This window comes from Anser anser (assembly GCF_964211835.1).
Source record: "Anser anser genome assembly, chromosome: 11".
NCBI classification, from domain to species: Eukaryota; Metazoa; Chordata; class Aves; order Anseriformes; family Anatidae; genus Anser; species Anser anser.
This window is the reverse complement of record NC_139732.1, coordinates 22,600,869-22,615,001: the sequence shown is the minus strand read 5'-3', so window position 1 is coordinate 22,615,001 and position 14,133 is coordinate 22,600,869. Positions and strand designations below refer to the sequence as shown.

The window sequence follows — 14,133 nt, the reverse complement described above, 5'->3', positions numbered from 1 at the left end:
CAGGCGAATACCTCGGTGCCGTGTGTCACGCTGGGGATTGAGGAACAAACAGCTCTCCTCGCAGAGGGACTTCCCTGTTCCATCACCGTGCTATCACGCTCCTGTCTCGGCACAGGCAGAAAATTCAGTGCCGGAAGGCATTGAGGAAGGCAGGTGAGTGCTATCTGATGGTCACATCGCCGGAAACCCCCTGTGCAGCTCCCTACGTTGCACACACTACTGACGCAAGGAACAAAGGCTCCACCCTGCTCTCCACACCCTTCTTTTAATTTCAGATTTCAATAAATTGCTCGAGGATGATTGTAAAGAAAACAAAGTAAATGAGTAAACATCGAGTGAGGTGAAGCTGAAGGAAGAACTGAGCTACAAGCAGCCCAAATAAGACAACTTTTATAAAACCTGCTCTCTGCGCTAGAGAACTGCGAGGCATCTGTCACAGTCGCACAAACTTCAGGGATTGCCTCATTAGGAAGAATCAAAACAAGTAAGAAATAGAACTCGTTAGATTTAAAAGTCTCAAGTCCTTATTTAAGTCTCACGTGCAGTAAGAAATAGGTTATGTGACTTCCTGCCCCCATTTCTTCTGAGGCTGGCAATCCAAATCCTATTTCAGAAGTGTAGTACCTGACACAGCACAGTGTGATCTTCTGGCTTGAAAAAAAAAAAAGAAAAATCTTGTTTTCATGAAGAATTTCTCCCCAGCTGGCCATTTCCTCAGCCCTGGGAAATTCTGGCCACCAGCACGCATCCCCATCAGGTCCAACAGCGTCCCTCAAACACGCCGTCCCGTTGGGGTTTCTGGATTGCTTGTGCAAGGAGCTGCACTTGGGTTGCCAACACCCGACACCACTACCCAGGCCACGCAGGAACCTGGTCAACAGATGCTTTTCAAAGCACGTGTGCAGGGGCTCACCAGGAGCCAGCATGATGCCACATTATTCCTCGCAGGGAAACTAATTTCTATTTCCAATTAAAAAAAAAAATAATCAGCGAATGCCTTTTAATAACTGGGAAGTAAGCTGGGCGTAGAATTGCAAGAAACAATTACATTTTGGCAAGGCGTCCGCTTGCTAAGAAACAACGAGACTTGCCATTTTGGTTTTCCAGGGAATAACATCACAGCACCTCTTTAAGCAATAGCAGGTTATTAAATCAGCCCGAGCAGTTTTATTCCACGCTGTTTTCCTTTATTTGCTTCTACCGGGCTCACCATACCTGGGCCTGAGGATTTTTTGCATATTGGCTCTATGTAAATTCGGCATCTGGCCACCAAGGAACTGAAAGGTGATACTGAGGATGCCTGGGGCAGAGATTATTGCGTAGACGGCAGCTTAGCAGCCGCAAAACCAAACGAAAAAACCTACGGCACCTTCGGCTTGTACTTCCACCGCTACAGCACGTCGTTACCTTTCATGAAGAACCGGCAGGTGGGACGCGGCCTCACTTTTCTGTCGCTGGGATCTTTAACTTCGCCTTCCTCCAGGTCGTCATCCTGGAACAGACAGACAGGCAGACTGACATTTCACGCGCTGCACCTTGCGCGGTGACTTGACATTTCACAATATGGTCAAACACCCGTCGCTGAAAACGCACCCCGAGGCACAGCACAGCGGGAATTCAATGAAAGGTTGGGATAAACACCCCGAACGCGCTGCTACGAACAGGAAAACGGATCACGTTCAGTGTTTCCGAGCTGACTGCATGACCAGCAGGCGTTACGAACATCTCGGTGCCATGTACAGACCAAGGAGCATCATCTTCCCCAGAATGTGCTTCGAGGCACAAAAACGGCGCGGTGGATTAAGATATTAACAGCCTTCAGCTGCGTAAGGCTGGCTGGCGGGGCGCTTCCAGCCGACGGCACGTGGAAGGCAGCGAGGGGCAGCTTCACGCAAACGAGCTAAATTGCGTTACCTTTCCCTCCTGCAGGCTGGGAGCGCGCACGCCGACAGCTAGAGCAGCTCGGCTGGGCGACGCTGCTGCCCTTCTGAGCCTTTTAACTGCACCGCGCCCTGCTCAGCACCGTGGCACGGCTGTTTAGCCCAAAACCATTCCTTAATTGATTCAAAATACAGAGCAGAGTTCCTGCATGCAGGCTCTTAATGCAATGGGACAATACAGACACGATGCGCTTCTATGCTAAGTTCTGCTATCACGGCAGCGAAACACAAAACGCTTCAATGCTGAGCATCAATCCTCCCCCCAGGCTCTTCAGGAACGAAGCAGGATGTATTTCTTCCAGCCCTCTGCAGCAGCAGCTCGACTCCCTCCCTCCCGCTCAGCTCCACGCGGCTGCGGATCGGCCCTAGCGAAACTCGGCGCTACCCCCACGCGCGACACGGGACCGAATGCTGGAAGCCGGAGGTTTCGTCAGAGACGAAGAACCACCGGGGACGAGCGCGGAACGACAGCCGCGGAGCTCCGCGAGGGGAAAGAAGCTGAAGCTGGAAAGCACCAGCCTTTGCCTTTGTTCTCCGGGGAAAAATAAAAAAAGGGAAAAAAAAAGGAAAAAAAAGCCTTTGCTGCCTTCCTGAGGCCACACCTGAAAAATCAAAAGGGATAAAAAGAGGCAGCGATGCCAAAAGGCCCAAGTGACCGGAGAGCTGTCAGAGGTGGCTGGCGTACCCCCAAGGAAACTGGTGATTTCTCCTAAAAGGCAGCATGAAATAAGGGCTGGGGGTCTCCTTTTCACCCCCCCGAGGTTTCCAGCTATCAAACACCCGACCAGCCGCCGGGGGAGGCCTTCCCACCTCACGGCCACCGGAACGACGCCGTGGCAAGGAGAAGATTGAGAAAGCTGCGTGCTTGGGTCAGTTTAACAGCTGGAAACGGGGAAAAAACATCGTTTGTCTCTAAAGGGTGTACAGAGAGCTGGGTTAACAGCCTCTTGTGGGGCAGCCCTTTTGGGGCAACGCAAGGAGCGCTCTCCTGAGCGGGAACCGATCTTAAAGACACGCGGATTCACATTAAAACTCATATTAATATCCCCCCCCTCCGAAGGGGGAAGTCTGGAAGCAGAAGAAAGTGCAGAGATTGAGGAGTTTCCCCCAGAGCCGGGCTGGCATTCAAGGGCGCGTGAGTGGCATCACTGGCTCGGCTCGGCTCCCTTCACAAGGGCCAGGCGAAGGCTGCGTGGAACAAAAGGGGAAGTATTTATTTCTGGGGGGTCTCCCTGGAATCAGGCAGCTGGGAACCCTGTTACGAGTTAACGTACGAAAAACAGACCACGGCTTCATCTCCTGCTTTGTAAGGAGAGCACTCCTAAGAATGCCTCGGATTCTAAAGGAGAGCATTCATATTTTAATCAAGAAGCAGGCACAGAATCGGAATGCCGGGATTTTCTTTTTCCTGCTTGGACTCTCCCCCAGCACGCAGAAATTCCTTCTAACTGAATCAGAAACACACGGCTTCCAGAAACTTTCCGAAAATACCCCAGGTGTCTAACAGAACTGCCTGCGGAGCGGGTAAGGTGCAGAAAACCAACATCACCTTTTAAAAAAAAAACACAACACAGAACTTGCCAAAGGACCATTAAAGTTTAAAAAAAATAAATAAAACGACAAAAATTTTTTTGGGGGTCAAAGAACAGCTGATTATGGAGCAAATGGTTATCTTCTGGTCCTAAGGTAACCAGGTAAGCACCCACCCGTACATGTGCCACAAAACAGCACGCTGCCCCAAGCTGGTCTGCCTGCACGGGGGCATTTTTGGCAGGGACAGGGAGGAGCAGAGCCAGCCAGGTGCTCCGGGCTACCTCAGTGAGGGACGTGGCGTCACCAGCCCCTTCTCTGCGTGGTGCCCTGCGCTCCTGCCGTTCAGATATAAGCACGGTGTTTGCCACCAGGAAGCTCCAGGAGGGTTTCAACTCTCCCGCTAGAGCCATTTTGTCCCGTTTGCAAGAGGGACCTGGTATTAGGCTCCGTTAAATCCAGCTGCTGTCCTGCAGCGCTTCTTACCCGAAGACAAACGGGGTAAAAGCACTTCATTTTTTTTTTTAAATAGCCTGACACCTCGAGTACGGAGCCACCCTACAGCTCCGGCCTCTCAAACGAAGCTGCTGAGGCAGCTTGTGATCCCCTCATCCATTGCTAAGCAATTTGCTGTCAGCATCGACCTGAAGTCCTCCGAGAGCCAGAGCAGAATAGTTTCTTAAAGCACCGGATCTGTTCCACACTGGGCAGGGAAAAGCTCGTTTGCAGCTGCTCCAACACCACGTGGCACAAAATTTTGCTACCGTACGTGGCAATGGGCGCCCTAACCTCTGAGTTTAGGACTTGGCACCCAGCGTGGTCTTACCTCCAACGAAAAAAGTGCGTTACTTTGGGACACAGCTAGCACGCTCGGGTCACAGAAGAGAAAAAGGCACGGCACTCCAAGAGGCAAATATTCAAACACAAGGACAGGCCTCCCCCAGGAGGGCTCTGCCCCCCTCGGACCAGCTCCTACTTACATCAATTTCACCGTCATCAATCTCTCCGTCGTCTTCTTCTTTCTTCTTCTCCTTGACGGGATCCTGGCCATCCTTCTCATCGTCGCTTTTACCGCCGGATTTCTTCTCATCTTCGTGGGCATCGTCTCCTTTCTCCTCTTCCTCGTCGTCCTCACCAGCAGCTTTCTCACCATCCTCCTCCGCAGCAGCAGCACTTGGTTCCTCGGGCACCTCCTCGTCATAGTCCAACTCGTGCTCATCCAGCTCGCGGGTGACGGAGGACGCCTCATCTCCGAGGTCGTTCGTGCGGTCTTCCTCCTCCCCCTTGCGAGGCGGAGGGCTCTTCAGCTCCCCGCTCTGCTCGTTGTTCTCAGAGTCCTGAGACTTGGCTTCGCTCAGGCGGTCCTCCTCATCCGAGTGGTTCTCCTCTTCACCCTGACTCAGCCCCCGCGCCGCGTCCTCCTCCTCCTCTCCCAGGACGCTGCCTCGCCCGCCCTCTCCATCGAGCTCCCGCTCCGAACCGCTCTCCTTCAGGACTTCGTCATCGGAAAGCTGCTGGTCCTCCTCGCCAGGAGAGCAGGGGTTTCGCTCAGGGCTGTCGGAAACTTCCATCAGTACCCAATTGTCTGCGGAGGGTAAAAAAAAAAAGAAACAAAAAAGCACAAACTTGTTACGGGGAACAAGCCGGGAAATCAAGAAAGGTTCACCTTGTATTTTGTCTCCTAAAGAAAAAAAAAACAAACAACAGTTGAATTCATGAACACGGTTTATCTCACTGTCTTCAAGAAGAAAACAGAGTTTAAATTGCATGAAGAATTTATTCCAGGCTAGGTAAGAGACCCTTAACATACAAGGGTAGAGCATGAGGCTGGGATTTCACCTACAGGCTCTAATGGGTGAGCTGCGCCAGCTCTCCCATCAAATAATCATTAGGAATCCCATGCTGGCCTTCTCACCCCAGGCACATTCAGCAGCGGCATTTCTTTGGGGAGCAAGCGAGCGTGCTCCAGAACACAGGGGCAGGTTTTCAGGCGTTTTTATGCCCACAAGCACACGGCGCTGCAGACAGCGCAGACTCCCCAGGAGGCAGTGACACCATTTACAATGATTCTGGCAAAAAGAGCCCGTATTCTGTGATATACTTGCACTATTTTCTACACTGATGCCAGAACAGATACGAAAACGAGGATAGGACGCATTCATGAAAAATCCTGGACTTCTAATTAGGCTTAATTTAGACAGCGCATGTACTGCCATCCAGTCTCCACCTGCTTTATACACTCAAGAACCAAAACTCCTTCAAAGCAGCAGAAAACTTCGTGACCTTCCCCAGCACACGCTTTTCCTGGAAGTTCAATAGGAACACGTGTGTGGTATGAATACGGGTTAAAAACCTGACCTCTGCTTAGCGCAAGCATAATGAAGGCAATGGAAACGGACAAGACGTAAAGCAGGGAAAACGAAAACAAAACCCCACACATTTATTTCTTTTACTCCAGAACACAAACCCCGGATTTTTAGCAGGACCGTGCGACCCAAGAAGTGCTTGAGCTCCGTCTCTTGCTGGTACGACTGCTGGTCCGCATCTAGACAAGAGCTCACGGTGATAAAAACCCCTTTCCCTTTGGCTGTGGGCTGTTGCTGTAGCACGTCCTTAGCCCTATAAACAAGACACGACCACAATCCCTTCCTCCCCCTGCTCAGCAATAGCCAACAGCGCTCGGCTGCCTCAAAAACCAAACCGGAGCGGCCAGAAGCGAAAAGCTGGAGGCCAACCGAGGATAACAGAAGCGGAGTTAGGGCTAAAGAAAAGACCCGGGATTATGAACTGACAGGCTTTCTTCACCTTATTGTGCATCACCTTTTATTTCAGCCACTCCCAGCTACAGCCTCCCCATAAGCGCATTCAGTGCTGCAGCAACAGCACCGTGCCATCAGTCGCCAGGTTTTTACCTCCTATTTTTGCAAGTTTTGGAGCAGAAATGCTACAAACACATGACTCTGGTGGCTCCTTTAAACAATTCTTTGTGAAATGCTACCACCGGCCAGCCCTGCGCTATACGGCACTTATCCTGCCCCCCTTCCACCGCCGTTCGCTGCTGTGCTCCCCTGGTTCAGCACAGGAAGCTCGCTCGTGCTGTCATTTACGGCAGAAGACAGGCAGGCAGAAGGCACACCACGCCGCAGCATCCGAACAGGCTGCCCCGCAACATGAACACGACCAGAGCAAACCCAAAAGCCTTCCCAGAGCCCGAAACCCAAAATATTTTGGTGGTTACACCCGGAGAGCTCAGGGCTGAAACGCGGCAGGAGGCGTAGGAACACGCAGCACCGCTTCTGTGTGTTAGCAGGAAGGCATCACAACTTTATTACCCACGCTCATCTCTTCTCTCCAACCTTTGCAGGACGAGGACTGCTGTATTTATGTCCCGGGCACTGCCAGATGCACTGTCATTGCTGCGATAACATCTCTTGCCTTCACCGCAGCGAGGACACTGTTAGCTGGTGTTTGCAGCAAACTCCCGAGACGAAAGCCACCCTCGAGAAAATCCTGCTCCTTATACCTTGGGCGCTTTGCAGAGGGACTAAGAATGCTCCTCAAAAAATAAAAGCTCAGAAACTCTCCCAGGAGCAGGACAAGTACGCATAAATATTAGCCCCCAGTATCTGCGCTCTCCTTCAAGTCGTCTCAAAGCCCTGCACAAATATCAGCCAGTTAATAAATGCGCCGATGACCTACACGACCGACGGAGCCCTGGGGAGCAGCAGGGTCACGTTCGGAGCTGCCTGCGAGCTACTCCTCTTTCTCTGCACTCCGGAGCGAGTTGGGTCTTCCTCGCAACCAAAATTGTGCTTTTACCGAGAAGTTAAGAGCCAAAATTAAAAGACAGCAATTGCCTCTCGCTGACAGCGGCGCTGGGCGGTTAAACAGGACGGAATCTGAAACAAATTACGTTCTTACTGAGCGCAGCAAGGTTGCTGCTGAGCTCGTAACCGCCTGCATAAATTGGTGCTGGCTTCGAGAGCAATTTTGTGACAGCAATTTTAATTGCCTAAGTGCCCGAGAAGTTACGCCTCGCGTGCGCGCAGAACAACTTCGTGCGCTACGTGGGAAAGGTCAGCCTGAAGAGGCCAGCAGGACCGTAAAAGCTGTCAAGCAGGGATGTGCTCAGGAAATTTGGTTTCTGATTTCTTACAGACAAGCAGCGCCAAAGCAAAAGCTTTTAAGCCCCTCAGAGGGCTGGGAAAAAAAAACAAATATGAATTTTCACCCCCAGCTGAGCTGATGAGCATAAAGCATTCACCTCCTCCGGCAGCTATTAAGGGCATTATTGTAACCAACTGATGCACCGAGTTGTTGTTTTTTTTTTTTTTTATATAATTTCCTATTAATTTTCCATCAGCAGAAACGATAAGAAACACAATGAACGACAGCCGGCTGAAAAGGGCTCACAGAATCCGGGCAGCCGGCAAGGCGCTCGATGCGGCGGCCCCGCGGAAGTCAGACCAGCCCCTCACCGGGTCGCTGCCGCTGCAAGGAGTGAGACGGAAAGTGCACGTCCCAAATCTTGTCTGAGAATAACCTGTAAATACCATTTATCCCCAGTCTCCGGAATCCTGCAGGTTATTTTTTTTTTTAGTTTTTCTTTTCACTCTCCTTTCATGATGAATCCTTTACAGATGAATACCAGGAACATTTGGCTCCATGGAAGCCTTTTAAACTGAATACTACTGACAAAAGTGGCAGAGCAGAAATCCACAACCTTCATAATTCACCACTTTGGAATTTTTGTGTCTTAAAACTAAAGCGGTTTCTTACCATCTTCAAAACTGGCTACAGAAGCAAAAAAAATCAATTGCTAAGCTACAGATAAGATTGTTTGACTTGTAGCTTAGAGCGACTGGGTAACAAACCAGGTATATAATAACACTTCTCACTTAGCAGCGTTTTATCTCAGAGGCACCTTTAAAATCACAGGTAGTTCAGGCAAAGACGACTTCGGTCAAAGCTGCTTTTATCGCAACACTGACTTCATCTGCTCAAACTGTAACGCTCCTCCCGCCTGAACCAGACTAGTTCAGAACAGCCCGCCGAGGCGTTTTTTGAACACAGTTTGCAGAACCCCCGGCTTTGCCAGGCTGGAGAAGTTGGAACAGCCTTTCCACTGGCAGGTTTTGGAGCAAATCTAACGGGGGGGGGGGGGGGGGTGGGTGCACTTTGGGCCAAAATTGTGTCTTTTACCATCTCTAGAAGCACTCGGGGATGCCTTTTTGAGTTGAAAGCCCCTTAAAAGCAGCTCACATGACCTCTCAATAGAAAACTCGCGGACTTTGCAGCCGTCCCACGTGCAGTAAGCACACGCCAGCCTCCCAGCTATGAGCTAGACAACTCTCGCTGCCCCCACAAAAGCCCCTCAGGTCGAGCAAGACTTTCCCTCCGGTCGCTCCCACGGGATCTTCGTTCCCCCACCCAGCTCCCGTCAGCCCGCAGCGGCCTGACCGCAGGGCCTATTTGTGGCAGAAAGCTAGAATTGCGTTTCTTATTGCTCTGTTTCCGACTGGAACACGCTGAAGGTTCGAGGCATACCTTTAATTAAGCTGGCAAAGCTAAGCTCTGCCCGCAGCTGCCTGCACTGAAGGGACCGAGCTGCTGCCCTGCCTCGGGAGGGCAGCTCCCTCTAACTCAGCACAGCACCTGTAGGATCCAGCTGTCAGTTAAGGCGGGACCTGAAACCAGCGGGAAAAAAAAACCCCGGGAAGCGTTATTTTCATTCAGCACCTTTCTCCCTTCAAGGCTCAGCCGCAAAAAGCTTTTTCCCAACGAACAAGGAACGCGCCACGAACACAGCGCAAGAACCTGCAGCTCAGGCGTTTCCAAAGGCACTGGGTACACTACAGAAAACTGGATCTTGGCAGATCCATCAGCTTCGGTCTTTAAATATTATAAATTGCCAGCCATATGGCAAGAACCAAGCTCAAACCAAACTTCCACAGCCCCCGAGGAGCTACCTCACAGCTCCCGGGGCAACCACAGGGCCTCTCAAAGCTGCTGGTGAGGCAGAGCGAAGGCCTCTTTGTTTCAGGAAGAGCTCTTTGGGACAGTAGAAAGAATTTTTTTCTCCCCTCTTTTGTAGCCAAGCAGCCTGACGCAAAATTAAAATATTTCCATCAATCAGATGCATGAAAGCCAGCGGTTAATGCAGGCCAGAAAAGTTCTGGAGCACGGGCTAAGTCTAGCCACAAGGATGGGTGAAAAATAACCGGTGAGCCGAGGAGAGCGAATGGGAAACAGTGCCGAGAGGTCAGAAGGGAAAGGTGACGCAAAAAGGTTTTGGGGACAAAGACTTGAAAAACAGAAGCAAAACAGAAATGAAGGGCAGAAACCACAATGGGTGAAAATATGGAAAAGCAGTGCAAATAGGAAGAGAAGGAGATAAAATGCCTTGAGAGCTGGGAAAGGAGCGTCACATAAAATCAAAAAGACACACAGAAAAAAAAAGCAGAGCACCCAGGGCTCTGCTTTGAATGAAGCCCTGGTCGCTAACAGGGTAAGCTAAGCTGAAACACTTCTCTGACGTCCTTGGGGAAGCTCTGACTTTGAAGATTCACAGCAGCACACCTCAATCACCTGGCAGCTGTCAGGAAAGCTTTTAATGCAGAAAACTGAGCCGCCTTTTGCTGTTAATTTAAGAGGGCTACTTGGTGACAGCCATCTCCAGTGAGCTGAGTTTTAAAGATGAGCGCAGAGAGCTCTGATCCAGGACGTTAACTGGTGCCACTCACTGCTTTGTCAGGCGGGCTCGGGGCTGAAACCCAAAGAGAAACGGGGCTGCAAGCAGCTGGAGTTTGTTTTGGAGCGCAACTGATTTTCCTACAGCTGGAGCACACGGAGCTCTTCCTGCAGCTCTGTGTTAGCAGCTGCTAATTGGGGATGACTCCAGCTTTGGTCCCTCGACAAAAAACAAGTACAATCGCTCCTACTTTCTGGGGGATTTGTGAACAATCACAAAATCTAGCTCTGCTTGGAAAACTGGATCAGATGTCTTGCAGGCAGCTAGCGGGATTAAATCTCGCCCTTTTTCCTTCACCTGGACAAACCTTAGGAGGCAGAATTCACACCTCGGAGGTGTTCCTACAGCCAAAGCAGCAGTCGTTCCAGGAGAGCTGAGTTACTGACAGCAGCAAAGGAAGAAAACGTCAGTGGGGGTGGCGAGAAGAGGGCTCTGAGAAGGAGATTCCCCTGCTGGGATACCTCACAGGAGGGATTCGGAGCCCCTGCAGCGGCTCCGTGTCGCAGCTGCTGTGCGCCCACCATGAAGCCGCCCCCGGGGGCTGCTCCCACCTTGGGGGGGGGGGGGGAACGGACCCCAACGCCTTACCTGAGGGGGGGCTCCTGCCAGGCCGGGCTGCGAGCGCTGCGCCCCGGGGCCGAGGCTCCTGCGGCAGTGCCTGCGCCCGGGGGACAGACAGACGGACAGACACAGACAGATACAGACAGACACGGTCAGCGCCTCCTGCGGCCCCCCCCGCCCCGCAAAACCTCCCTAAGTCCCCCCCTCCCCCCCATCCCCTCACCCCAAGCCCCCCCCCGACCCCCCCCGGGGCCTCCCTCCCCGACCCGGAGCCTCCCCCCCCGACCCGGGGCCTCCCCCCTCAGCCCCCCCCGCCCCCTCCCCTCCCCCTCTCCTCACGGGCCGCCCATCCCCAGCACTAGGCCGCAGCCGGCGCCCGGGCGGGAGGCGCTGACCTGGGCGGGCCGGGCCGGGCCGGGCCGGAGGGGCCGGGCGGAGCCGGGTGGAGCCGGGCGGAGCGGGACCGGAGCCGGGAAGCTGGGGGGGAGGGAGGGGGAGGGCGGCGGCGGCGGGGGGGCGGCGGCGGCGGCGGCTGCGGCGCGGTCGGGCCGGGGCCTCTACTCGCGGCGGCGCAGGGCGGCCATGGCGTGACGTCATCAAGACGCGCCGGGCCGCGCGCAAGGGGGGGGGAGCGGGAGAGCGGCGCCCCGCCCCGCCCCGCCTGACCACGCCCCCGCCCCGTCTGGCCACGCCCCCGCCTCGTCTGGCCACGCCCCCTCCCAGTCTGGCCACGCCCACCTCACAGTCTGGCCACGCCCATCTCCGTATGGCCACGCCCCCCTCTCCGCCTGGCCCCGCCCCGCCTTAAAGGGGCCGCGCGCAGCCGGGGGCGTGCAAGCACGTGGAGGAGTGAGCACAGGGGTGGGTGCGCGCACACTGGCACACGCACACGGAGGTGGCCGTGCGTGCACACGCACGCGTAGACCTTGAAGGGCTCACGCGTGGCGGTGTCCCAACGTGCACGTGGCGGTGCATGAGTGTGCACGCGGGGGGCACACGCGTGTGCACGCGGCGGTGGGTGCCTGCAGCTGGAGCTGTGCACGCACACGGGTGTGCTCGGGGAGCCGCCGCTGGCACGCTGCTTAGCACAGCCAAGTGCGCTGGGGGGGTGCTGGGGGGGGCACTGGGGGCATGGGGACGGGGCTTACTGGGAGCACTGGGGTGGTGCCTGGGGGCATGGGGAGGGGGCAGCCTGGGGGGGGAGGAGCTGCAGGCTGGCCCCGCCCCCCCAACTGGTCCCACGCCCCCAAACTGGTCCCACCCCCAAACTGGTCCCACCCCCAAACTGGTCTGCGCCCCCAAACTGGTCCCGCCCCCACTATTTCCATCAGCTATATAGGGTGAGTGGGGCTGGGGGGGGGGCACTGCTGGGGGCCTGGGGTAGAGGTGAGTGGGGATGGGGATGGGGATGGGGATGGGGATGGGGATGGGGATGGGGATGGGGATGGGGATGGGGATGGGGATGGGGATGGGGATGGGGATGGGGATGGGGATGGGGATGGGGATGGGGATGGGGATGGGGATGGGGATGGGGATGGGGATGGGGATGGGGATGGGGATGGGGATGGGGATGGGGATGGGGATGGGGATGGCTGTAGACCTGTCCCTGGAGCACTGGGTTACATTTGCCTGGTGGGTGCCCCTAAATCCGTGCCCCAAGCCCTGGTGGCCCCTGCCCGCATCGGGGTGAGGCTGTTGCTGCGTGGCTCCGTCTCACCTTTGCCCCAGCGCTGACTCAGCCCCAGGCGCTGCTTTGCGTAAGAGCCGTGCTGGCGGGGACGGGGACGCTCTGCCCGCCGCCTCCAGCCTGGCCCCGGCCAAAGGGCAGGCGCGGCCCCCCCCGGGAAGGCTGCTGGGACGGGGCTGGTGGGACAGGGGCTGCTTGGGGCACGAGGAGCCGGAGACCGCCGCCGCCACCCGGGGCTGAAGCCCCTTCCTCCCCGCCAGGTCGGGCTCGGTGCCGCGATGGATTACGCCAAGTCCCTGAGCTTGCGCCTGGCCGCCCCCGTCTCCAAGTAAGTGATGAAGTCCCATGGGTAGGGGACACCGGTGTCGTCCCCGATGTAGCATCTCCCGAGGGGGTGTGCTGGTCCCCAGGGGGAATTTGGGGTGCTGGGGAGGGGGGTTTTGGGGACCCCCCCCCATGATGTCTCCGTTCCCCCAACCCCCAGGTGCGTCTCCGCCAGCGCCTCCATGACCCAGCAGCTGCTGCTGAGCCCGGCCCCGCGGCCCCGACCCTTTCGGGTGTGCAACTGGGACCGCAGCCTGCGCAAGGGCATCATGGCCCAGAGCCTCGCCGAGCTGCTGCGCCAGGTGAGCTGTCCGTCTGTCCGTCCGTCTGTCCGTCCGTCTGGGGGGGCTGTCCCCTCACCGAAGGCCCCCCCCCCCCAGGCTCAGAGCGCCCTGCTGGCCCCCGGCCCCGTCTCCCTGGTCCTGGACGAGGACGGCACGGCGGTGGAGACGGAGGCTTTCTTCCGCACGCTGGAGGAGGGCGCGGTGCTGATGGCGCTGAGCAAGGGGCAGGCGTGGTCTGCCCCCAAGGTGAGCCCCCGGGAGGGGGGGGGGGGTGGCGACGGGGGCCTGAATTTTCCCACCTGCACCCCACGCGGGGATCCGGTGCGATGCCGCGCCGGGAGGTGCCCGGGGATGCTGGGGGTGGGTGGGACGGGACACCCGCTGGGAACGTGGGGGGTCCTGCTGTGCCCTAGACCCCCGGCTACCAGCTGAGCCTGTCCCGCAAGCCCCCCCGGAGGATCGACGTGGCCTGCATCACTTTCGACCTCTACAAAACCAGCCCGCGGGACCTGGGCTGCCTCAACGTCAAAGCCACGCTCTACGGCACCTACAGCATGTCCTACGACCTGCGCTGCCGCGGGGCCAAGCGCCTCGTCAAGTGAGTGCCGGGGGGACGCATCCTGCTGGGGGGGGCAGCGAGGGGACCCCAAAGGGACCCCAAAGGGACCCCAAGCCACCAGCGGGTGCTCACCCACCTCCCCCCGGCCCAGGGAAGCCCTGCGCTGGGTGCTCTTCACCATGCAGGCCGCGGGCCACGTGCTGCTGGGCACCTCCTGCTACATGGAGCAGCTCCTGGACGCCACCGAGGAGCACAAGGAGGACGAGGAGAGGAGCCCGGCGCTGCCCCGCGCCCTGCCCCGCAGCCTCCCCCCGCCGCCCCCCAAGAAGACCCCGCAGTGAGGGCCGTGGGGCTGGGGGGGGGGTCCCTGTGCCGCGCGGGCTGGCTGCGGCCACGTCTCCGCGGTAGCCGTTACTCTGTAAATATATTTATTTCAGTAAAAGCCGTGCTTCTCCCAGCGCTGCTCCGCGTCCTTTCCCCTCCCTGGATGGAGGAAT

The 14,133-nt window shown here is 56.2% G+C and overlaps 3 protein-coding genes across 11 annotated transcripts in view; 2 read left to right on the top strand and 1 right to left on the bottom strand.

Moving 5' to 3' along the window:
• Positions 1–11,380, bottom strand: part of ZC3H18 (zinc finger CCCH-type containing 18) — a 44,026-nt gene extending 32,646 nt beyond the window's left edge. For 8 of the 9 annotated variants that reach the window (XM_083851838.1, XM_083851843.1, XM_083851840.1 and 5 more), the window contains exons 1-4: positions 11,178–11,380; positions 10,810–10,879; positions 4,451–5,055; positions 1,408–1,492 (exon numbers count right to left, since the gene is read on the bottom strand). In XM_083851838.1, coding sequence (XP_083707964.1) covers positions 1,408–1,492; positions 4,451–5,041 — 676 coding nt within the window. In that variant the 5' untranslated portion in view covers positions 5,042–5,055; positions 10,810–10,879; positions 11,178–11,380. Of the gene's footprint in view, positions 1–1,407; positions 1,493–4,450; positions 5,056–9,017; positions 9,144–10,809; positions 10,880–11,177 lie in introns of those variants that run through there. The other variant, XM_083851837.1, reaches the window with a different exon arrangement.
• MVD (mevalonate diphosphate decarboxylase) overlaps positions 1–12,834 on the top strand; it is a 56,228-nt gene extending 43,394 nt beyond the window's left edge. The window contains exon 11 of the mRNA XM_083794900.1: positions 12,824–12,834. The gene's annotated coding sequence lies outside the window, so the exon portion shown is untranslated. The remainder of the gene's footprint in view (positions 1–12,823) is intronic.
• Positions 12,140–14,093, top strand: CIDEC (cell death inducing DFFA like effector c). Its single transcript, XM_083794906.1, has 6 exons — positions 12,140–12,168; positions 12,730–12,797; positions 12,954–13,095; positions 13,174–13,323; positions 13,491–13,675; positions 13,788–14,093. Exons 2-6 carry the CDS (start codon positions 12,748–12,750, stop codon positions 13,975–13,977), a joined length of 717 nt encoding a protein of 238 aa, XP_083651032.1. The 5' UTR covers positions 12,140–12,168; positions 12,730–12,747; the 3' UTR covers positions 13,978–14,093.
• Positions 14,094–14,133: the final 40 nt, after the last annotated feature.

Coding starts and splice junctions, on each gene's coding strand:
- CIDEC (XM_083794906.1), top strand. CDS start 12,748: ATGGATTACGCCAAGTCCCTGAGCTTGCGCCTGGCCGCCCCCGTCTCC. Junction 13,096..13,173: donor TCGCCGAGCTGCTGCGCCAG/GTGAGCTGTCCG, acceptor CCCCCCCCCCAG/GCTCAGAGCGCCCTGCTGGC. Junction 13,676..13,787: donor GGGGCCAAGCGCCTCGTCAA/GTGAGTGCCGGG, acceptor CCCCCGGCCCAG/GGAAGCCCTGCGCTGGGTGC.